General features: G+C 34.0%; 1 protein-coding gene across 1 annotated transcript; it reads right to left on the bottom strand.

Moving 5' to 3' along the window:
* Positions 1-2,608: 2,608 nt before the first annotated feature.
* On the bottom strand, positions 2,609-26,737 carry LOC127715113 (DCN1-like protein 5). The gene is made up of 10 exons (XM_052221157.1): positions 26,705-26,737; positions 24,267-24,341; positions 21,886-22,019; positions 21,243-21,325; positions 19,022-19,095; positions 18,121-18,212; positions 14,113-14,221; positions 13,097-13,201; positions 11,091-11,193; positions 2,609-3,247 (listed from the first exon to the last, which is right to left on the bottom strand). Exons 2-10 carry the CDS (start codon positions 24,333-24,335, stop codon positions 3,189-3,191), a joined length of 828 nt encoding a protein of 275 aa, XP_052077117.1. The 5' UTR covers positions 24,336-24,341; positions 26,705-26,737; the 3' UTR covers positions 2,609-3,188.

The following is a 26,737-nucleotide window of genomic DNA, read 5'->3' as shown; positions in this document are numbered from 1 at the left end:
ACATAAAGATGGAAGATCGCAAATATGGGATATTTAGGTCATCGCTTAAAGAAGCAAAAAGCATCCAACAGTGAAAACCTACATCAGCCATGCAGTCTACATAATGTCTGGAGTGAGAAAAAAAATGTAAAAAAAAAAATAATGAACAAACATGTCAAATTTGTATGTACCCACTATATATACCTTTATAAAAATCATCACAGGACGAGGAACAGCACTAAAATGACATTCAAACACACACACACACACATAACCACAGTATTCATAACATATTCATACATATACTATGTATTCAAATAAAAACAATACACATGTTTAACATTCATTTTAAAACACACTTTTCGCATGAGATATCTGTTATCTCGTCACACACATGTACATGGGAAATATTGGTGAATTATATTTACAAAAATCTTGCTACTTCAAAAAGAAAATTTACCTCAAAGAATTAAATGGGGTTAATCTCAATTTTCGCAACTACGTAGTTCAACAAACTGAATTAAACGACTGATATTTTCTCATACACTTAAATTAAGTTATTATATACCGAGCTTATATTACCTCTAATTTATTATAAATAAGTTATTTATTTATTGTTCGTGACATCTTTTTTTATTTGTATATATGCCACAAGTTCATGAATAAATTAAACATAGATTTGATGATATTAATGAATAAATGGACTGGCATTTTTTAAGTTTTTACCTATAAATCTGCCAGTTTTATATTAAATAATAATATTTTATTAAATCAAATGAGGTCACAAGGACCTTATACATACTGTGCAAATTGTGAATAATATAGGAATACTTGATAGTAGTGTATGAATAATGCCTCCAGTACTTTTTCCAACCAATATTGAATGAATTTAATAACTTATCTTATCATTAAAAACAATTATTCAAATATTTAAGGTCATATGTATCATTTCTCAGCCACATAGATATTGATACTGTAAATTCAGAAATTATTGCGTGCATTTATTATTGCTATTTTGGAATAATTATCACAAATGCGAGATTAATTATTGCGATTTCCGGAAAAGCTGAATACATTATATGTCTCAGATGTTAGAATGCGAGTTCTTATTATTGTGATACTCGCCATGTCGCATTATTCGCATTAATAAAAACCTCTCAATAATTTCAGAAATTTACAGTATTTTTAAAGCTTCATATTCAGAAAACTTGTATTTATTTCCAAATGTGTTTCCAATTCACCAGTATTCTTCATGTTATTTGTTACACCCCTTGAAGGAAGTAAATGAAATTGTATGTAACTAATATATAAAGGGGCACAATAGACATTATTCTTTAATTATGAGTAAGATTGAAAGTAAGTTTTTAATATAAAGCTGCATATCTTCTGAATTTTGGCCGTTTCAGAATCTAGAGGATTGTGGGTATTTCAATTGTTCGTACCCAAAATTGAAAATATGTCACATCATTGGTTGAATTTCCATTGTTTAGATGTGTTTAACCAATCACAACGTTTTGGTGTTCACTTTTGAGAATATTATACAGAATATATTAGATTCTGAGAAGGCGAATTTTCAAGTTAATTAGGAGTCAGAAATACTTTCAAATAAATTATAATTCCATGAACCATGAATTTAAATTTGTAGGAAAGAGATTTTTTTTAACTTAGTATAACAGTTTAAATTCACTGACAGGTACTTTTTTCATCTTCTTAAACACAATAACTTTGGACAGAGTAACATCTAGCACATACATGAATGGAAAACAAATAAATACACATAACATTAACAATTAGGAAATCCTCCCAAAAAATACACAGAAAGAGATATAAACAGGTAGCAGTTTTTAATACATGGAAGTTAAAAAACACTATTTATAAGTTACTATCAAACATGGCATCTAAGAAAGACACTCAGATATTCATTTTAATGCAGATGTGTAAAACTACATACATTGTACACGAAAATATTTTTTTTCTCCATATGTGAATAGACCATTTTCTGAGTGTCTTCCTTGTGTATAACATATGTTCATACCACACAAAATAATAGCACCTAACTACAGGTGATACTTGTCTTAACCTTAGTAAGATTATGAGTAGCAGTTCTGCATCACAAGACATTATTTATACAATTAGTAATCTGGTACTTAAAACGGACCATTATCAAGGAAGCTAAGAATTTCAAATAAATGCATATTTTTGAACAGAAATCATATTGAGAAGAAGCAAAAAATATGCATCTGAAAAAGGAAAGAGTAATTATAATGCATGTAAAAATACAAAAAATTGTTTTGACATATCTTAACATATTTGCAAATTGCATACAAGAACACATAACTGCATGTTTATATACAATACTGAGTAGCACTATATAAATAAGTTATTTTCTAATATGAATGTTTTACAACTTTCATTCATCAACATGTAAATCATAACAGTTCAAATCTTTCTGGCATATACAAACTTTCATATACATCAATAAATTCATGTTTTAACACTTTTTGAACATATCAATGCTCAATAAAACTAAGATATTAAACTGGCTTCTATGTATAAGCGATATATCTACAAAATTACTTAGTTATGGTCTATCCAAATCTGTCATTTAGTTTCCTTTTTGACACTCTGATTTCCCATTTGTCTTTAAAACAGCCTTAAAATAATTGTAATTAAAAAACACTGGATGGAAACAAGAATTAACATCAGAGGTCAGCGTTCACTAAAATATACTTAGTTTACAATTTTGGGAGTATATTACATAACACATATTATAAACCAGGAAACATCTACATACCATTAACGTACATTGTTTCATAAGTTTGTCATTGTTTTCAGGATATAATCTTTCCTTATTCTTTCATTCATTAACAGTATCACAATATAGCCTCTGTTTCTTATAAATGGATAAAAGTAATTCGTCTATCATTATGTATGTACACAAAGAATGTTGAAATACCAGTAAAATAATTGAGGATCTGATTTTTTTTTGATTTGTAAGAAAGTTTGCATATGTTGGTAAGATCAAGATAATATAATAATAATGTAATAAATATTTGTTGTTAAATATATTTTTCTACTCCTTCTATATGGCTAAGTTTTAAGACACAAATCTTCCATATGTTATTGTAATTTTCTGCCCATCACATGGGGATCATGTGATTACCATGTGACCAATTAATGGAAGCTCCTGGATTTTACAGTTCACTGTTTCAGCTAACCATTCTGTGTTCTTTCATCCATTCAACAAATTCATCTAATAAAACTGGCCCTAAAAGTATAAAAATGCATTTGATTACTGACTAATTCTAAATATCTAATACCATCAACATCAGTTTTAATGATATTATTCTCATAAATTTAAAAAAAAATAAAAAAATTGAGAATACAAACTTGTTTAATGTTGCTGTGACTCTTTCCCATTGAAAAACAGTTCAATTCTGCTTAAATCAACTTCATAACAGGATCTAATAGTGATTTATATAAAAAGACAAGATTTGGAAAATATCTCACAGTTATTATAAAAAAGTATAATATATTTGATCACAAACTTAACATGTCACAGTTCAAAATAGGAATAAAGAAAAACTATTGAAATTAATTAATTAAAACATATATCTTGATCAACATTAATCAGTGACTCTTGGAAAGGATATAATTGTTTAGATCAAAGAAGATTTGAGTATTGAAAGGTTTTACAACTGTGGATCCAGATAAAAGAGTGCATACCAGCACCATTGAAAGGTTAACAGCTGTGGATCCAGATAAAGGAGTGCATACCAGCACCATTGAAAGTTTAACAAATGTAGATCCAGATAAAGGAGTGCAGACCAGCACCATTGAAAGGTTAACAACTGTGAATCCAGATACAGGAGTGCATACCAGCATCATTGAAAGGTTAACATCTGTGGATCCAGATAAAGGAGTGCAGACCAGCACCATTGAAAGGTTGACAACTATGGATCCAGATAAAAGAGTGCAAACCAGTACCATTGAAAGGTTAACAACTGTAGATCCAGATAAAGGAGTGCATACCAGCACCATTGAAAGGTTAACAACTGTAGATCCAGATAAAAGAATGCATACCAGCACCATTGAAAGGTTAACAAATGTTGATCCAGATAAAGGAGTGCATACCAGCACCATTGAAAGGTTAACAACTGTGGATCCAGTTAAAAGAGTGCATACCAGCACCATTGAAAGGTTAACAAATGTGGATCCAGATAAAGGAGTGCATACCAGCACCATTGAAAGGTTAACAACTGTAGATTCAAGATTAAAGAGTGCATACCAGCACCATTGAAAGGTTAACAACTGTAGATCCAGATAAAGGAGTGCAAACCAGCACCATTGAAAGGTTAACAACTAGATCCAGATAAAGGAGTGCATACCAGCACCATTGAAAGGTTAACAACTGTTGATCCAGATAAAGGAGTGCATACCAGCACCATTGAAAGGTTAACATCTGTGGATCCAGATAAAGGAGTGCAAACCAGCACCATTAAAAGGTTAACAACTGTAGATCCAGATAAAAGAGTGCAGACCAGCACCATTGAAAGGTTAACAACTGTAGATGCAGATAAAGGAGTGCATACCAGCACCATTGAAAGGTTAACAACTGTAGATCCAGATAAAGGAGTGCATACCAGCACCATTGGAAGGTAAACATCTATGGATCCAGATAAAGGAGTGCAGACCAGCACCATTGGAAGGTTAACATCTATGGATCCAGATAAAGGAGTGCATACCAGCACAAGGAGTGCAAACCAGCACCATTGAAAGGTTAACAACTATGGATCCAGATTAAACAGTGCATGCCAGCACCATTGAAAGGTTAACAACTGTAGATCCAGATAAAGGAGTGCATACCAGCACCATTGAAAGGTTAACATCTGTGGATCCAGATAAAGGAGTGCAGACCAGCACCATTGAAAGGTTAACATCTTTGGATCCAGATAAAGGAGTGCAGACCAGCACCATTAAAAGGTTAACAGCTGTGGATCCAGATAAAGGAGTGCATAACAGCACCATTGAAAGGTTAACAACTGTTGATCCAGATAAAAGAGTGCATACCAGCACCATTGAAAGGTTAACAAATGTGGATCCAGATAAAGAAGTGCATACCAGCACCATTGAAAGGTTAACAACTGTTGATCCAGATAAAAGAGTGCAAACCAGCACCATTGAAAGGTTAAAAATGTGGATCCAGATAAAGGAGTGCATACCAGCACCATTGAAAGGTTAACAACTGTGGATCCAGATAAAAGAGTGCATACCAGCACCATTGAAAGGTTAACAAATGTGGATCCAGAAAGAGGAGTGCATACCAGCACCATTGAAAGGTTAACAACTGTGGATCCAGATAAAAGATTGCAGACCAGCACCATTGAAAGGTTAACAACTGTAGATCCAGATAAAGGAGTGCATACCAGCACCATTGAGGGGTTAACAACTGTATTCTGTGGATCTAGATAAAGGAGTGCAGACCAGCACCATTGAAAGGTTAAAAACTGTATTCTGTAGATCAAGATACAGGAGTGCATACCAGCATCATTGAAAGGTTAACAACTGTGGATCCAGATAAAAAATTGCAGACCAGCACCATTGAAAGGTTAACAACTGTAGATCCAGATAAAAGAGTGCATACCAGTACCATTGAAAGGTTAACAACTGTAGATCCAGATAAAGGAGTGCATACCAGCACCATTGGAAGGTTAACATCTGTGGATCCAGATAAAGGAGTGCAGACCAGCACCATTGAAAGGTTAACAACTGTGGATTCAGATAAAGGAATGCATACCAGCTTCATTGAAATGTTAACATCTGTGGATCCAGATAAAGGAGTGCATACCAGCACCATTGAAAGGTTAACAACTGTAGATCCAGATAAAGGAGTGCATACCCGCACCATTGAAAGGTTGACAACTGTAGATCCAGATAAAAGAATGCATACAGCACCATTGACAGGTTAACAAATGTTGATCCAGATAAAGGAGTGCATACCAGCACCATTGAAAGGTTAACAAATGTGGATCCAGATAAAGGAGTGCATACCAGCACCATTGAAAGGTTAACAACTGTGGATCCAGATTAAAGAGTGCATACCAGCACCATTGAAAGGTTAACAACTGTAGATCCAAATAAAGGAGTGCAGACCAGCACCATTGAAAGGTTAACAACTAGATCCAGATAAAGGAGTGCATACCAGCACCATTGAAAGGTTAACAACTGTTGATCCAGATAAAGGAGTGCATACCAGCACCATTGAAAGGTTAACATCTGTGGATCCAGATAAAGGAGTGCAAACCAGCACCATTAAAAGGTTAACAACTGTAGATCCAGATAAAAGAGTGCATACCAGCACCATTGAAAAGTTAACAACTGTAGATCCAGATAAAAGAGTGCATACCAGCACCATTGGAAGGTTAACATCTATGGATCCAGATAAAGGAGTGCATACCAGCACCATTGAAAGGTTAACAACTGTGGATTCAGATAAAGGAATGCATACCAGCATCATTGAAAGGTTAACATCTGTGGATCCAGATAAAGGAGTGCATACCAGCACCATTGAAAGGTTAACAACTGTAGATCCAGATAAAAGAGTGCATACCAGCACCATTGAAAGGTTAACAAATGTGGATCCAGATAAAGGAGTGCAGACCAGCACAATTGAAAGGTTAACAACTGTGGATCCAGATTAAAGAGTGCATACCAGCACCATTGAAAGGTTGACAACTGTAGATCCAGATAAAGGAGTACAAACCAGCACCATTGAAAGGTTAACAACTAGATCCAGATAAAGGAGTGCATACCAGCACCATTGAAAGGTTAACAACTGTATTCTGTGGATCTAGATAAAGGAGTGCAGACCAGCACCATTGAAAGGTTAGCAACTGTGAATCCAGATAAAGGAGTGCATACCAGCACCATTGAAAGGTTAACATCTGTGGATCCAGATAAAGGAGTGCATACCAGCACCATTGAAAGGTTGACAACTATGGATCCAGATAAAAGAGTGCAGACCAGCACCATTGAAAGGTTAACAACTGTAGATCCAAATAAAGGAGTGCAAACCAGCACCATTGAAAGGTTAACAACTAGATCCAGATAAAGGAGTGCATACCAGCACCATTGAAAGGTTAACAACTGTTGATCCAGATAAAAGAGTGCATACCAGCACCATTGAAAGGTTAACATCTGTGGATCCAGATAAAGGAGTGCAAACCAGCACCATTAAAAGGTTAACAACTGTAGATCCAGATAAAAGATGCAGACCAGCACCATTGAAAGGTTAACAACTGTAGATCCAGATAAAGGAGTGCATACCAACACCATTGAAAGGTTAACAACTGTAGATCCAGATAAAGGAGTGCATACCAGCACCATTGGAAGGTTAACATCTATGGATCCAGATAAAGGAGTGCAGACCAGCACCATTGAAAGGTTAACAACTGTGGATTCAGATAAAGGAATGCATACCAGCATCATTGAAAGGTTAACATCTGTGGATCCAGATAAAGGAGTGCATACCAGCACCATTGAAAGGTTAACAACTGTAGATCCAGATAATGGAGTGCATACCAGCACCATTGAAAGGTTAACATCTGTGGATCCAGATAAAGGAGTGCAGACCAACACCATTGAAAGGTTAACAACTGTGGGTCCAGATTAAAGAGTGCATACCAGCACCATTGAAAGGTTAACAACTGTAGATCCAGATAATGGAGTGCATACCAGCACCATTGAAAGGTTAACAACTGTTGATCCAGATAAAGGAGTGCATACCAGCACCATTGAAAGGTTAACAACTGTGGATTCAGATAAAGGAATGCATACCAGCACCATTGAAAGGTTAACATCTGTGGATCCAGATAAAGGAGTGCATACCAGCACCATTGAAAGGTTAACAACTGTAGATCCAGATAATGGAGTGCATACCAGCACCATTGAAAGGTTAACAACTGTTGATCCAGATAAAGGAGTGCATACCAGCACCATTGAAAGGTTAACAGCTGTGGATCCAGATAAAGGAGTGCAAACCAGCACCATTAAAAGGTTAACAACTGTAGATCCAGATAAAAGAGTGCAGACCAGCACCATTGAAAGGTTAACAACTGTAGATCCAGATAAAGGAGTGCATACCAACACCATTGAAAGGTTAACAACTGTAGATCCAGATAAAGGAGTGCATACCAGCACCATTGAAAGGTTAACAACTGTATTCTGTGGATCTAGATAAAGGAGTGCAGACCAGCACCATTGAAAGGTTAGCAACTGTGAATCCAGATAAAGGAGTGCATACCAGCACCATTGAAAGGTTAACATCTGTGGATCCAGATAAAGGAGTGCATACCAGCACCATTGAAAGGTTGACAACTATGGATCCAGATAAAAGAGTGCAGACCAGCACCATTGAAAGGTTAACAACTGTAGATCCAAATAAAGGAGTGCAAATCAGCACCATTGAAAGGTTAACAACGAGATCCAGATAAAGGAGTGCATACCAGCACCATTGAAAGGTTAACAACTGTGGATCCAGATAAAGGAGTGCAGACCAGCACCATTGAAAGGTTAACATCTGTGGATCCAGATAAAGGAGTGCAAACCAGTACCATTAAAAGGTTAACAACTGTAGATCCAGATAAAAGAGTGCAGACCAGCACCATTGAAAGGTTAACAACTGTAGATCCAGATAAAGCAGTGCATACCAGCACCATTGAAAGGTTAACAACTGTAGATCCAGATAAAGGAGTGCATACCAGCACCATTGGAAGGTTAACATCTATGGATCCAGATAAAGGAGTGCAGACCAGCACCATTGAAAGGTTAACAACTGTGGATTCAGATAAAGGAATGCATACCAGCATCATTGAAAGGTTAACATCTGTGGATCCAGATAAAGGAGTGCATACCAGCACCATTGAAAGGTTAACAACTGTAGATCCAGATAATGGAGTGCATACCAGCACCATTGAAAGGTTAACATCTGTGGATCCAGATAAAGGAGTGCAGACCAACACCATTGAAAGGTTAACAACTGTGGGTCAAGATAAAGGAGTGCATACCAGCACCATTGGAAGGTTAACATCTATGGATCCAGATAAAGGAGTGCAGACCAGCACCATTGAAAGGTTAACAACTGTGGATTCAGATAAAGGAATGCATACCAGCATCATTGAAAGGTTAACATCTGTGGATCCAGATAAAGGAGTGCATACCAGCACCATTGAAAGGTTAACAACTGTAGATCCAGATAATGGAGTGCATACCAGCACCATTGAAAGGTTAACATCTGTGAATCCAGATACAGGAGTGCAGACCAACACCATTGAAAGGTTAACAACTGTGGGTCCAGATAAAGGAGTGCATACCAGCATCATTGAAAGCTTAACATTTGTGGATCCAGATAAAGGAGTGCATACCAGCACCATTGAAAGGTTAACAACTGTATTCTGTGGATCTAGATAAAGGAGTGCAGACCAGCACCATTGAAAGGTTAGCAACTGTGAATCCAGATAAAGGAGTGCATACCAGCACCATTGAAAGGTTAACATCTGTGGATCCAGATAAAGGAGTGCATACCAGCACCATTGAAAGGTTGACAACTATGGATCCAGATAAAAGAGTGCAGACCAGCACCATTGAAAGGTTAACAACTGTAGATCCAGATAAAGGAGTGCATACCAGCACCATTGAAAGGTTAACAACTGTAGATCCAGATAAAAGAGTGCAGACCAGCATCATTGAAAGGTTAACAAATGTTGATCCAGATAAAAGAGTGCATACCAGCACCATTGAAAGGTTAACGTCTGTGGATCCAGATAAAGGAGTGCATACCAGCACCATTGAAAGGTTGACAACTATGGATCCAGATAAAAGAGTGCAGACCAGCACCATTGAAAGGTTAACAACTATAGATTCAGATAAAGGAGTGCATACCAGCACCATTGAAAGGTTAACAACTGTAGATCCAGATAAAAGAGTGCAGACCAGCACCATTGAAAGGTTAACAAATGTGGATCCAGATAAAGGAGTGCATACCAGCACCATTGAAAGGTTAACAACTGTGGATCCAGATTAAAGAGTGCATACAAGTACCATTGAAAGGTTAACAACTGTGGATCCAGATAAAGGAGTACAAACCAGCACCATTGAAAGGTTAACAACTAGATCCAGATAAAGGAGTGCATACCAGCACCATTGAAAGGTTAACAACTGTTGATCCAGATAAAGGAGTGCATACCAGCACCATTGAAAGGTTTACATCTGTGGATCCAGATAAAGGAGTGCAGACCAGCACCATTAAAAGGTTAACAACTGTTGATCCAGATAAAGGAGTGCATACCAGCACCATTGAAAGAACCTTAAAAAAGTAGCTACTTAACAAGGGAACGGTTAAATCTTCCATTGATACATATTTTAGCCACTGCTGTGTGTGAAAGAAGTGTTTCATTAGCTACTACAATCCATGTCTTGCTTTATAAAACTTGTAAAGAGACTGCACAACATAGAAGCAAAGGGGCTTTTGATTACAACAGAAAGTATTGTATCGTGTCCAATAGTTATCAAAAAAACTTGAGAACTTCAGGTAATTAAAAACACTTGGAATTCTAGTCTGAATGACTTTCAAGATCTACTTTTTTTTGCTCCTCATTACATATTGGCAGGTTCTTAAGCTTTAAAAGAGGATGACAAAGCCTTAGCTTATTGCTTTTGTAAAAAAAAGAAGAAAATAAATGGAGAAAGTGTCCATGGGACACAGATGATGCCCCTGCTTGCATATAACATTATAAAGGGGCATAACGATAAAAGTGACCCCACCCAATTCGAACTTGATCTGTTTTTTGTGGAAATAAGCATTGTGTACAAGTTTCCTAACATTTTGTTGACACAAACTAGTTAGAGAATGCAAACCAATTTTGGGACGAACAGACGGACGGACAAGGTTAAAACTTAATGTCCCCTCCATTGACGGCGGGGGCATACATTTTTTTTTTACTAATCTAGAAAATCTACAATTCAAATAGTTCATTATTTCCTGAGTTAAACTAGGTCCACAAAATTAGATTCTACCCAATAAATCAATCTGTAAGTAAATCAGTACTACTTACATGCTCCATCTTCATCGTAATTCGATAAATCAACATTAACAAGTCGACTGAACTCTAGTATATTGCACCATTGGTCTTTATTTATTACTTTATATTTCGATTGCTGAAAGATGAAAGTATGATTATTTCTTTTAAAGTTGGATGTTGAAATTCAATCGTAAATCTTCAAATTATATCTTGTTAAAGAAAACAGGACAATGGTAATTGTTTCTATGGGAAAATTTAGTTACATTTTTCCAAGAACACCTCTTTAATCCACTTCTGAAGAAACTCTAGAAACTTTATCTTCTTTGAATGTTTATGAAAAAATCCCAGCATCACTAACAGATTTTTCAAGTAAGAATAAAGGAAAACTGCTTAACCTATTTTGTCCTAAAGTGCAGACTTATGGCAATTCTATGGTAAAACTGAAACAAGTCTGTGAAGTTAGGAACAAGAAAAAGATGTTATTTTCTGGTTGCCATGAGTTGTTGGGTTGCTCTTTCACAAATATCTTCTTTTGTAAATAGGACAAGAAAGAGGACGACATCTAAAAAATATTCAAAATTACCATAAAAATTGATTGAAATGTTATAGAGCATTGAACTTATATCATGCTATATCATACTAATTAAGTTGGTGTTGACCTCATTAACAATGGTTTTTACTAAATTTGTTAAGATCTTATACTGTAGAATCTGTTTAGTCTTAAGTGTTGTCTTTAATGAACAACCTTCCTCTTCACAATTCATGTAAATAAAAATAAAATGCTTTGCCGAGCGCAGCTGGATACGACCGCAAAGGTCCAGCCCTGAACAGTTCGGGCAAAAATGGACACAATATTCGTGCTTGATACAGGTCTGAATTTGGATTGAAATTAAATGTTTGACACATAATAGGTTTCTGACACAGAATAACTGTAGTCAAAGAACTTAGATTTGGTTATATGATTTGAATTTATATTCAATTTTTTGCTTTTGTGCAATACACTATGCTGTTGCAAATTGACCCCCCCCCCCCCCCCTTGTTTTTTTGCTTTTGTGCAATACACTATGTTGTTGCGAATTGACCCCCCCCTTCCCCACCCCAAAAAAAAATTTCAACCCCCTTTTTTTTTGGCTAAAAAATTTTCTTTTTAATTTCTGAAATCTGTAATGAGAAAAAAAAATTGTCCCCCCCCCCAATTTTTTTTTCACCTCCCCCCTCCCCTTTTTCCAAAAAATAAATCTTTCCCTCAAGATATGGTCATTATCTCAATTCAAATTTCCAATGGAGTTTGCAACCATAATTACCCATTTAAATATATCATAAAAGTCTTAAAATAGAAAATGACATACATAATCATGTCTAAAAAATGATATATCTTCAATCAGCATTTTTTTTTTAGTAACTTCTAAAAATAAATTGACAGTTATTTACCACAAGACAAAACAAAATTTCTTTATACATAATTTAAAGCAGTGTAAGGGAGGTAATCCAAATTTAACATTGTGCTTAAAAGTGATTGTCCATTAACAAGGAAACCCTTTTTTTTTGCCCCCAATTCCTAAATGGTTTGAGCCATTACCCCCCAAAGCCAATTCCAACCATCCCTTTGTGGTATGGAAACTTGTTGTACAATTTCAGAGAGATCCATACACCGTTTCACAAGTTATTGTCTGAAAACTAGAAAACTGCTTATTTGGGCCCCTTTTTTGGCCCCTAATTCCTAAACTGTAAGGACCATAACCCCCAAAATCAATCCCAACCTTCCTTTTGTGGTTATAAACCTTGTGTTTAAATTTCATAGATTTCTATTCAATAATACTAAAGAAATTGTCCGGAAACCAAGTGTCTTCGGACAACGACAGGATACCAATATACGGACATAAAAAATTTTTGCAGTCGTATAAAAATTAAAGACATCAACATGTAGGGCAAGTGTTAAGAGGCAAGAGGGGTTGTTCTTGAGACCAGTTTTAATGGGCAATTCATTTGTAAAACAACAAGAGTATCATGAGTATAACAAAAGTGAGAAAATTTATTACCTCTAAAAATTGATGGAACGATCCAAACAACGGCCAATGTTTACCTAATACTAATGCTAACATAGCTTTGGCTGTTTCTATATCCATACTTCGTTGGTCTTTATCCTGGAATATAAAACAGCATTTATCAAACTCATCTCAATAGGATAGCTAACAGCATGCTGTACTTTTGCAACAATAGCTGTCTACTGACACATGGATTACAGAAATTATTTCATAGAATATTTTTGGTTTATAATGCTTTTCTTATTCTTCTTATTTGACCTGGTCTTCCCACTGTATGGATTAGAACACCACTGATGAGGCTGATGTAGATGAAATGCATGTCTGGTGGGCCAGGTATAGTTGAGTTTATTTTTAAAGTTATTTGGAAATTATCACTTTTCAAAACATCTAAGCTAAAAGCCTAAAAAACCTTTGTGGTGATTGTTAGTGATACACTGTGAGTTATATTTGTTAAAGGCCCCGCCACAAAGTGGTAAGGGCCATATAGTGTTACCCTTATCTGTCTTTCTGCAAGAACAGTTATATAGACTTTTTTCTTCACATATTGAGCTGATTTTTAGTATGTGAGTCTACTATGATGAGTTACAGGTCAAGTTTATGTTTGTTCTGCTCAGCTGATTTTTGCCAAATTTCAGGCTTTGGACTGAAAATTTTGTGAAAATAACAATTATACAGACTTTCATTCTCAAATTTCCACTTCTTAAATAGGTTTCAAGCTTTTTTTGCTAGCGGGGCCATCTGTGTTGTTCCTACACATCTAGTTCTATATATTTCATACGTATACACAACATGGTTGTATATCAGAGTGTTAGCACTCCAAATCACCATCAATCAACCCGTTTTACAATGATTCACTGAACATAAGTCTCATTTTGTGCGCATTCTGTGTTTAGCTTATGCAGCTGTCTAAAATATAGTCAAGTGGAATTTCTATCAATATTTTACATAATTAAAGTATATTATTTTAAACATTTGATACAAAGTTCATGATAATTAAAATTAATACGTACTCTTGCAAAATCAAATGCAAATCTGTAAATATTTTTAAAAGTAGCTGGATCATCCAATAATGTTCTGAGGTAGTCTAATCTTAACTGTAGTTTTCTCACAGAATCACACCTACAATCAAATAAATCATTACAGTAATCAGCAATTCTAATGCAAGTAGACATGTAACACCAATTCTTATTGGATGATGTCTGCCATCAATTCCATGATTAACAGTCTGAGCTATTGGCAATTTGCAGTTGATGTTTACAGAATATTTAAAATGTTTATTTTTTTCGCATTTTAAGAGTATTGCATTAGAATAAGAATAACAGTACTGTATTTGAAGAGTTGCAACTGTCAAGTCTGGATTTGACAGTTGCAAATATCTGTTTTACTGGCTCCACTGTTAACTGTTATTCCTTAATTTAACAGCAAATCATCTCCTTGAGACAAATGTACCAATGTTCTTGTTAAAAAACAAAAGGCTCTCACAAATCGCTCACCTGGAATTTTTTGCTTAAATCTTTCATCAATGATTATTTTTGCTTTTAAATATATATCAATGAGTGGCTTAAAAATTCCATTGAGATGCTCTTTGTATCTGTCATATTTTCTTCAAAAGCAAAGAAATACATTTTACCCCTATGTTCCATTTTAGCCATAGTACAAGAAAATTACCAATTTAGTGGCAGCAACCCAACAATGGGTTATTAGATTCATCTGAAAATTTCAGGGCTGATAGAACTTTACCTAATGAACACTTTTACCCTATGTCAGATTTGCTCTAACTGCTTTGGTTTTTTAGATATAAGCCAAAAACAGCATTTTACCCCTATGTTCTATTTTGAGCCATGGTGGCCATGTTTTTTGACGAAAAAGAAAATAAAACACAAACTTTATTCTAGATACCCTAAGGATCATTCAGCTTAAGTTTGGTTGGAATTGGTTCAGTAGTTTTAGAGGAGAAGATGTTTGAAATAGTTTACACCAGACGGATGACGACGACAAGTGATGGCTAAAGCTCACAGTTCCTTCGGAACGGTGAGCTAAAAAGTAATAGTCATTCTGTATTCCCAGATAAATTAAGATTCTTTCAAGGTAACAATCATGCTAGATGTCTGTTTGACATTTTTTTGTAGTTTGGTTGCTGCGTCATTATGTACAACTTTTATTCATATTTCATTCTCATATCATAAAAACATCTGCAGATAGGTTCACAAAATCATAAACAAATCTATACCCAGGCCACATCAAATTAATTGTTCTACAGAGTTGCTGCTCACAATTTTTCAATTTTGTTTTTTTTTTATTTTCCCTTGAAAATATTTTTGCCAGACCTGTTTCCATGTGCTAGTTTTAAACAAATATTTCTGGTGCGAATAAATCAAAATTTTTGTGTTGCAACTCAAAATAATGAACTCAATCAATAATGTTGACTTTGTTTGACAAAATGCAAGTGCAGGGCTAAGCAAAATGCAAGTGCAGGGCTAAGCGCTACACTACTTATGCAGACTACGAATGCAATTGCTGTGTTGTTTTGCAAAAAGTCAGCCGAAAATACGATCCAAGCCACTATTGAAAATTGAGGTTCAGTGTTCATGATGTTGTAGTGTCTAACAGGAAGTGGGAAACAGATATTGTTTACATGTCGAGTAATTGCCTGATTCAATAAAAGAAGTTGTTCTAGTTTGAACATGGATTTTTGACAACACTTGAAATCTTAAGACTCAAAGCAAAAAAGCTGAAAGTAATATCGAAGGCATTTAAATATAGAAGACTGTTTTAAATTTGAAGGTGTTGCATATTTCTCTATTGAAGAATAAGCAATTTCTTAGAAGCTCTGATTAATTTTAAACTTGCTCAAAACAGGAGGGTCTCTACATTTACTGCAACACACATATAAAAACACTACAATTTAAGTGATATGTGTATAAATGACAAACAAGGTTACCTTGGAATGTTAGTTATTGTAAATTTCATTGTTGGACAACCAAATATGTTTTTCACAGCATCAAATTCATTTAGTATATAAAAAATAAATGTGGATAGTGTCCACATGTGGACACAGATGATGCCCCCGCTTGCATATCATATAGTTATAAAGGGACATAACTGAAGAACGGTAAAAGTGACGCTACCCAAATTTGAACTTGATCTGAGTTTTGTGGTAATAAGCATTGTGTGTAAGTCTCGTAACATTTGGTTGAGGCTAACTTAAGTAGAGAACAGAAACTAAAAATTCAGCAAATTCTATTTGTAAACACGCATAACTCTAGAACGGTTGTGTATAAGTTTTACAACATTTGGTTGAGACAAACTAAAAAATTCAGCAATTTTTATGTTTATAAAGGGACATAACTCTAGAATGGTAAAAGTGTTGCCACCTAATTTCGTACTTAATCTGTATTATGTAGTAATAAGCATTGTGTATAAGTTTCATAACATTTGGTTGAGGCAAACTCAAGTTAGAGAACTGAAACAAAAAAATTGTACTTGATCCTTACTGAGTTTTGTGGTAATGAATATTGTGTATAGGTTTCATAATGTTTGGCTGGGAAAAACTTCAGTTACAGAATGGAAACTAAAAAATTTTGCAATCTTTTTATTTATAAAGGGGCATAACTCAATAATGGTTAAAGTGACACTACCCAAATTCAACTTGATCTGTGTTTTATCAGTGGAAGTCAAAATTAAACATTGCATTGTATAAAGCAATGATTGTAGTTGATTCAACTATAATCATGGTCAAAGGAAGATAACTCCAATTTTAAAAATATATTATATAAACTTGATATTTAGAAGAAAATAAAAATTTTGCAATTTTTCCTTTTATAAAGGGGCATAACTCTAGATCGGTTAAAGTGACACCACCAAAATTCAAACTTGATCTGTGTTTTGTGGTAATAAGCATTGTGTATAAGTTTCATAACATTTGGTTGAGGCAAACTTAAGTTAGAGAACGGAAACTAAAAATTTTGCAATATTTCCTTTTATAAAGGGGCATAACTCTAGATCGGTTAAAGTGACGCCACCAAAATTCAAACTTGATCTGTGTTTTGTGGTAATAAGCATTGTGTATAAGTTTCATAACATTTGGTTGAGGCAAACTGAAGTTAGAGAACAGAAACCAATTTTGGGACGTACGGACGTACGTACGTACGTACGTACGTACAGACGGACAAGGGTAAAACTTAATGCCCCCTCCGCTACGGCGGGGGCATAAAAATTGCTCACTGCCCCTCTATTTTCTAGATACTAGATGCCATATCAATCTGCAATGCATTTCTAAAAGAATGGCAATATATAATGATAAAAAGATGTGGTTTAAGTCTGAAAAATTCGTAAGGGTTCCACAGAACCCAGTGTCACGCCTCCTTTTGCTGTTAGTCGCAGGCTCAACAAAAATGGGGAAATAATTATAAAAATTTTCCTCTAGATACTATCTTTTGAATGTAAGAAGCTTCTGTTCAAGTTTGGTAAGAATCCTGGATGGTTTATGAATCTAATAAATGTTTTAAAAACTTTAACTGCAGACTGTATGTAATGTTAACTGGAAGAAAAACTAAGTCCATTTATGAGTAAAATACGGAAAAACAGAATTTTTTTTTAACAAAATTAACTTTTGAATACTATATTATGATCATCAACAAGCTTCTGTCCAAGTATGGTACAAATCCAGGATAGTTTAAGAAAGTTATTAAAATTTGAAAAACTTTGACCACAGAGTGAATGTAATGTTAACTGGCAGAAAAACTAAGTCCATTTATGAGTAAAATACGGATAAACAGGATTTTTTTTAACAAAATTTACTTCTGGATACTATCTTATGATCATAAACAAGCCTCTGTCCAAGTTTGGTAGAAATCCATGATAGTTTAAGAAAGTTATTAAAATTAAAAACTTTAACCACAGAGTGAATATTTGTGGACGCCGCAGCCGACGGAATGTAGGATCGCTATGTCTCGCTTTTGCGACAAAAGTCGCAGGCTCGACAAAAATCTTTTTCAGCCAGTTCCTTTTAATCTTACTGTAAGTCTGTCATTCCCTTTAACCATTCTGCCTTAGTGAAGAAACCCATTGATTTGGCTTCTAATTTCCATGCTAAAACCAACATAACAATCTGAAAATATAAAGACACACCTCAAACATTGTGTCAAATCAATTTTCTATTATTTTTATGTTTATCTATCGTAACTTTTATACAACCAAATCAATATATTATTCTGATAGTTGACAGTAATCAAAAAACAAGAATGCATGTGTTGTCTTGCTAAGTATACCCCCACTCGTAATTCAAAGTATAAAAAAAAAAGAAAAATAGTTGTAACAGATCCCAAAATAACTCACACGTTACAACTTGTCACTGTTAAGCTGCTTACTAAGTTAAAGTTACTTTATTCTGTAGCAGTTGAGAGAAGTGTGACAAAAATGTACCACATATTGAAGAATTCAAAGTATCAACAAACAGAAAGTAGGTGTCTGACAGATTCGAAAAATGTGCTGACCAAGTATAAAGTCATTCATTCTGTTCAATAGTACCTGAGAAAAATGTGACAGAAATATTTGTTGGATAAATTGATGAAAAGGGTGAATGCAATATAGCCCCACTTTCACAGTGGGGTGTAATAATATAATATAATGAAGTATTTAAATAAAGTTAACCTTAATTTGTTTGCTTATGAAATTCAAACTTTTCTTTAAAGAGCTTCAGTTGTACATGTCGTATGAGTATGCAAAGTCTAGAGTACTTGTAACTCCTGATATGTCTATTTATAAGAAATTCATATCTGGTCTTTACTCATTCAGATTTTGATGAAGTAGACTCTTATCAATAATTTTTGGTCTTAGATGGATAGTAGTTTCATTAAGATAATATCCCATCTCCTTATCTTTTTTATTATTCTTATCAAAAAATGTTCAAGTACTAACATTTTCTGGTTCTACACCAATGTCTTCACAAAACTTTTCCATTCCTTCTGGACCCAAGGTATCTTCATCATCACCTATAAATTTAAGAATGATTATACAAATTTCTTATAACTCATTAATCAACTAAAACACTCAAAAAATAAAAATAAAAATCATTTAAGCACCTGACAATTATATGCTTATTATTGGTAGAACTAAATGAATAAGTATATGTGTCCGTGCATACCATATGACACCATGCCCCGCTCACAACTTACATTTACATACCCAGTCAACCTTAATAATATGGGTCAATTCCCCTAGTTTGGCATACATTTTTAAAAGTTCAAATCATTATATTTGAGCCAGACTATTTAAAGAACAAAGGACAGATGTGAACCTGATGTAAATAAATGTCACTAGACACTTGCTTACATGTATATATAATAGTATGTTACTTCACAACCAATGCCTAACAGATATCATATTCAGTTTTTATATAGTTAAAAAATAAGTTGATAGGGTTTTGGGAGTGAATGTTTCAGAAAAAGTGTTTCCAGAGTATTAACAAAAATATTTAAAAGTAAAAAGAACACATGATTTGTTAATAATGAAGAATTCAGCTTACTAAATAACTGTGAAGTATTTTATTTTGCATCTAACTTATTTAAAGACAAACAAGAGGCTCTCAAGAGCCTGAATCACTCACCTGTATTTCAGAGGAGAAGATTTTTAAATGTTGGCAAACTTGATGAACAAATTGTGTAAAATTGTCTTTAAAGGGCAATAACTCCTTAAGGGGTAAATTGACAATTTTGGTCAGATAAACTTTTTTGTAGATCTTACTTTGCTGAACATTATTGCTGCTTACAGTTTATATATATCTATAATAATATTCAAAATAATAACAAAAAACTGCAAAATTTTGTTAAAAACTACCAATTCGGTGGCAGCAACCCAACAATGGGTTGTTCGATTCGTCTGATAATTTCAGGGCCGATAGATCTTGACCAATTCAACAATTTTACCCCATGTCACATTTGCTCTAAAAGATTTAGTTTTTGAGATATAAGCCAAAAACTATATTTGACCCTTATGTTCTATTTTTAGCCATGGCAGTCATGTTTGTCGATGGATACAAACTTCGGATACAATTTATAAACAAGATACCCTAAGGAACATTTAGTTAAAGTTTGAAAGTATTTGGCCCAGTAGTTTCAGAGAAGAAGATTTTTGAAATAGTTTACGACGACAGCATCGGACGACGAGGACGCCAAGTGATGGCATAAGCTCACATGGGGCCCTTTGGGCCCCCGTGAGCTAAAAATATAGAATTTAATGATGAATGAGCATTTCTTCTCATTCCTTTTCTGCACTCGGGGTGATTTAGTGCTGGTTATATAGATGCTTATCAACTTCTGAACTCTCGTTGATTTTCTTTATTAGTGTCATCATGGTCATAAGTGTAGTTTTGTTGTTGTCTCTTTGATGCCTACTCATATATAACTATAGGAATTTTGACAAAATCATGAACACTACATCATATATAAAAATCTTGGTGTAGGCTTGGCTTATCAGAGTTTACATTTCATCATATCTATTTAAATGTGTTAATTGTTCATATGTTGTGCTGTTTCACCACTGTCCCTGGTTAGGGGAGGGTTGGGCACCCACAAACATTTTCAACCATGCCACATTTTGTATGTGCCTGTCCAAAGTCAGGTTCCTGTAATTCAGTGGTTGTTGTTTGTTGCTGTATACATTGTATCATATTTGTTTTTCATTCTTTGTTTTGTACATAAATTTGGCTGTTAGTTTTCTCGTTTGAAATGTTTTACAAATGTCATTTCAGGGCCTTTTATAGCTGACTATGCGGTTTGGGTTTTGCTCATTGTTGAAGGCCGTACTGTGACCTATAGCTGTTAACTTCTATGTCATTTGGTCTCCGGTGGAGAGTTGTCTCATTGGCAATCATACCACATCTTATTTCATGAAACTTAGTTTGCGTGTGTGCTGCAAATAGGTGGACCATGAAATCTACATTTAAAATCACATAGGTTTGCAACCTACTGAAGGAATAACAATGTAATTAATTGCCTTCCTAATCATGCAGATGACTGACTAGTTTGTTTGTATATGTACAGTAGCTAAATTTGTGTTCACCTACAAGCCAAGCAAACTTATATTCTACACATTTTATGTGCATTCAGATAGATTATCTGTGAATGAAAACAAATCTTACTTGTATATTCATGGAACCATGCTATACATCTTTTAGTACTGAACATATTATCTGTATCCTGGACTCTTTGGTCACGTCTGCTCCTATTTAGTAAATAAAAATATTCATTTACATCTTTAATGTTCATTCTACAGTAAAACTTTCCTACTATATTTATAATAAACTATTTTGGGCTCATTAACAAAATAGTTTTTCATTCAAACACCACTTTACGTACATTGTATGATAATGTCCATTATACTAAGAAATTCAATAACATTCATACATTAAGCCAATGTTAACGGAATGCCTTTTTCCTGCATCTGTCAAAAGATAAACTTTTGACTAAAGATTTAAAAGTGAAAAGGATGTTTAAACTACTTGAAACATGTCAAACATTAATTGAATATCATTTTTTTTCATGCTTTCATGGTGTTACAAATTTATTTTACTAAAAATTAGAAGCGTTTGATGTAACAGTCTTTTATGATCAGGATTGATTTCAATTGTTCCTTCGGGCATGTGTATCTTGGCATTTACTTGTCAGACCAAATTTTTCTCTAGACCTGGACAATCTAACATACTGACCACTGGCCTTGTTCATACTGTAGTTTCACCAACAATGAAATTCATCCTTTGAAATCAGTAAAAATTAAATTCTTACCAAGAAGATGAAACTTTAGCTTTCTTTGATCTGGGGTCATCAAAAGTAGGTGAGGATCTTTTTCTTCTTATAGGCATATTAAAATAATTTACATTTACACAGTGTGTGTGACAAGTTGATCCTTCTTGAATGTGCTGAAAGAAGAAAATGTTATGCAAAAAATATTCAGAAATTGACTTAAAATATTCAAGTTCCAAGAAAAATGTGTTATAATGCTACTTCCATGAGACAATCTATTTAATCTGAAAAAAACTCGCTCACCTGGAACTAAGGACATCTTTAACATTGGCCACTCTCCATCATTTTAGACTAGAATATAATTCATAATACAGTTTTATATAAAGAGTTGACCAACTACGTTGACCATTTTTGGTGTTTACAGTTCTTTACCTACAAAGTTTTCACTACAAATGAAAAATATTGGTAATAAATTGCTTCGCCGAGTGCAGCTGGATATGACCGCAGAGGTCCAACCCTGAACAGTTGGGGCAAAAATGGATGCAATATTCGCGCTTGATACAGGTCTGAATTTGGATTGTAATTAAATATTTGACACATAAAAGGTTTCTGACACAGAATAACTGTAGTCAAAGAACTTAGAATTGGTTATATGATTTGAATTCATATTCAATTTTTTGCTTTTGTGCAATACACTTTGCTGTTGTGAATTGACCCCCCCTCCCCAGCCAAAAGAAAATAAAAAATTTACCCCCATTTTTTGTTGCTTTTGTGCAATACACCATGCTGTTGCGTATTAACCTCCCCCCCCCCCCCCCCACACACACACACACTTGTTTTTGCCAAAAAAATAATATTTGAAGAATTTTTATTTTTAATTTCTGAAATCTGAAAAAAATTGACCCCCACAATTTCTTTTTACCCCCCCCTTTTTCCCTTAATTCCTTAACTGTTGGTACCATAACCCCCACAATCAATTCCAATCTTCCTTTTGTGGTATTGAATCTTATGGTAAAATTTCATAGAGATCCATTCACTTAAACTAAAGTTATTGTGCGAAAGCCAATGTGTCTTCGGACGACGACGTCATACCAATATACGACCGCGGTCGTATAAAAATCGCCACTAAATGGCAATAATTCCTATAAAGAGTTGACTGACAATTTCAACCATGCTGATGATATTATATCGCTTGTCCTACTGATAATTTTTTGCTAATAAATATTCCATCTTTTTGCTATAGTTTTCAAGATAATAGGCTAATACATGGTAAAAATCGTCATTTAAAGGTAATAGCTCCTGTAAGGAGTTGACAGACAATTTGGACCATCTGACTTATTTGTTGATCTTATCTTGTTGATGGGGATCATTTTAGCTATTCAAATTTCTATCTAATATAGACTACAGTTTATAGTGTTCCAGATAAAAGGTAAAAATGCAATAAATTGGAAAAAAAAAAGTTATTTAAAGACAATAACTCCTGTAAAGAGTCAACCAGCAATTTCAGCAATATGGATATACTTGTAGATCTCGTCTTGCTGGTCATTTTTACTGTTTGAAGTTTCTATCTAAGTTAATAATCTAAGTATTTTAGTTTTCAAGATAATAGACAAAAAAGAAAAAAATTGGTAAAATTGGCCAGTAACCCATTCAACGTACATGTTAAAGAAGTTTTCTGACGAGTTTTGTTGTAAATGGATAGTAGTTTTCAACATTCTGAAAATTTCTGATCCTGTCAGGTTTTCTCTATCTATAAAAGTTTTCAAGATAATAGACAAAACTTGCATTTTACCACTATGTTCTATTTCTATCAATGTTCGCCATGTTGGTTGGCAGACAGGGTCAAGTTTAAGAAATGTGTCATAAAAATTGTAAAGTTCATTCAACATACTGAAAAATTCAAATTATTGTGTGACTAGAAGTAGGTATCTGACAGATCCAAAAAGTGCTAAAATGATTCATCTCTGTTATTAAACTAAAAATGAAGTCAATCTGTTAAGTACAGTGTAGTTTCTGAAAGAATGGGACAAAATATTTGGTGGTTGGACCAGGTGATTGCAAAATATATATGGAGTGGGGTAATAATTTTTGTCCAATATTTTTTCCCCAATAAAACAATCATTTGAAGCGTATATTATAGACACTAGTATTTTAAGGGATGTATGAACTTATGTACATACATGTCCTTAATCATATTTTTTTCAATTAAATTCTTGACTGATTGATAGGTTGCTAGATTAAATTATTTAAACTAGATGATTTTTGTGTGCAACACTGGCATCAAATTGAATGGTTTGTTTGTTTTATTATGGATATGTTTAATTTTGTGTTTTTGCATGAAATTTAACCTTACTCAAAACAAGTAAAAACACAAACACATGTGTAGCAATACTCAAAACACAGTTCTGATTAATAATATTTACCAAAGTATTCAACTGACTGAATAAATGACCTTCTGATTCGTCCTCTTCTTCAACGTTTAAATCATGCATACATACCTACATGTACAAAACAGTAAACATCAATACAATATACATATGATAGACATTATATATAGATGAGAGATTTGATAAAAGACAATAAATTTCTCTCAACCTAAATTGTGACTTTTTGTCTCATGTTACATAACTGTTAGTCCTGCAAATATGAAAGAGTTCAAGTCAAATTTAGACATTTTTTTAGTGTTCAGCTTCTCTTAAATATTTAAATTTTGCTGAAAATGACAAAGTCCTCAAGTCTTGAAAAATGAGAAAAAATCCTTATACAATTCCATAACTGCAAGTTTCAGAGATTCTTGGTTGAAACTGTAGGGAGTTGATGACACAAATTTGGTTTCCGCTTTTCCTTGCCCTTACATACTATAAGCTGTTTTTGGACTTTTACAACCTGACCAAAAAAGGTATTTGAACCCAAAAAATGTAATATGATAACAGCTGGTATGCATGTTTTTGCATCTTTCTCTGTGTGTTGTGGCTAGACATATATCGAATTATAGTTATCTCGTACCATTGTAAACTCGTACCAATGTCAACTCGTACCACTAAAAAAAAACTCGTACCAATGCAAACTCGTACCACTGCTAACTCGTACCACTGTAAATTCATACCATTGTAAACTCGTACCAACTTATTTAAATGCATTCAAATGGTGTTTAATGATGAATATATACTTTAATTTCCCTCAATACCTCGTAAATCTGTAAAGTGTATATAATTTGAAATTACAATGACCAATTTGTAGCTAATTTTCCTTGTCTAATTGGATAGAGAAAACCGTGGCAGATTGGCTTTGTTGTCTCCCTTGAGTAGACTCTTTTTTTAAACTTTTACTGACAACTATTTGATTTAATTTTTAATCATTCCAAATCAGTATCATTGAATAGATTTGTGTATTTTTCTTTTGTTTCTAAAAGGAATTTTTATTTAACGAAAGAATTTATTTATTGTGTTTTAAATAAACTCATCATAGATACCAGGATTAAATTTTGTATTTACGCCAGACGCGCGTTTCGTCTACAAAAGACTCATCAGTGACGCTCGAATCCAAACAAGTTAAAAAAGCCAAATAAAGCACGAAGTTGAAGAGCATTGAGGACCAAAATTCCTAAAAGTTTTGCCAAATACAGCTAAGGTGATTCTATTTCTGAGCTAGAAAAGCCTTAGTATTTCAAAATTGCAAAAGTTTTGTAAACAGTTAATTTATAAATATGACCATATCAATGATAATTCATGTCAGCACAGAAGTGCTGACTACTGGGCTGGTGATACCAAAACAAAATCATAAAACAATCGTATTTTTTAATATATTTTTAATGGTACGAGTTTGCAGTGGTACGAGTTCTGATTGGTACGACTTCCCAGTGGTACGAGTTTACGTTGGTACGAGTTAACTTTTTTGGTACGAGTTTACGTGGTACGAGTTTACAATGGTACGAGTTAACTTGCTTCCCATATATCACTGTATATATAAATGTTTCTTTTTCCTTGTTTTGCCAAAAGATTGATAATCTTGCAGACACTGTTGTTGCAATGCAATGATACAAGCTTGAAAACAACTCAAAGCAAGCTGAGTAATGTAAAAATAAAAGGTCATGAAGATAGGTAAAAAACATTGACCAGTCTCACTATTTATCAGTCTATAACACCCTCTTCCTCTCTTTCTTGGTTGTGTCACTAACTTTCCAATTTAAATTTGGTCTCCACAATCCTATCACCATGATCAAGTGTTACGTACTTCCTTATTTAACCTCTGTATAACTAATCATGCTAATGCTGTTGTAATTTTTCCTCTTTATATCAGGTTTTGCTGAGGAATGTAATTGTTGCCAAAATGTCATGTTGTCCATGTGGTTGCTGTTATGCAGAATTCAGAATATGAAATAACCTGCAGGCTGCACCCCATTATTTGTGCATCAATATAATTTTTCTTGATTCTCATCTCACAATTTAAATGAATAGTCAAATAAAATACATATTTATATTTTAAAAAATAAACACATACATGATTACCTAACAATACCATTCAGACCGAACTAATGTCTGCTTTTTTTCCCATAAATTTCTATAAACGATAAATAGGGAAGACTTGCCACTTGGTCTAGTTTTACCAAATCTGCAAGTCCTTTTGTCATAACAATGTAACTTCTTTTCAAGTAATATTACTAGATAGCTTTTTAAAAAGATATAGGAAAAGTAATAATTTGCGAAATTCACAAAATTGTTTGCTAAATAAATCATCGATTTTCTGTGCCCTGACGACGAAATTGTGTAAGAGAAAGGTAGCAAAAACGTTTGTTTTCCATGTTTCCAATGTTTTGTTTTTTAGAAAAAAAGAGAGCAAACTTCAATGATATATTTCTTACCACATCTATAACTGTGATGCAAAATTGGTAGAA

This window comes from Mytilus californianus, unplaced genomic scaffold (assembly GCF_021869535.1).
Source record: "Mytilus californianus isolate M0D057914Y unplaced genomic scaffold, xbMytCali1.0.p SCAF_9, whole genome shotgun sequence".
Classification (NCBI taxonomy): Eukaryota; Metazoa; Mollusca; class Bivalvia; order Mytilida; family Mytilidae; genus Mytilus; species Mytilus californianus.
This window is presented reverse-complemented; position numbering and strand designations above follow the sequence as displayed.

Bases quoted from the DNA above. Each gene is read 5' to 3' on its own strand.
- LOC127715113 (XM_052221157.1), bottom strand. From the start codon at position 24,335: ATGCATGATTTAAACGTTGAAGAAGAGGACGAATCAGAAGGTCATTTA. The intron at 19,096-21,242 runs GTAAGATTTGTT...TTAAATTTATAG, and splicing joins ATGGTTCCATGAATATACAA to GTGATGATGAAGATACCTTG. The intron at 11,194-13,096 runs GTAATAAATTTT...TTCATCTTTCAG, and splicing joins CGTTCCATCAATTTTTAGAG to CAATCGAAATATAAAGTAAT.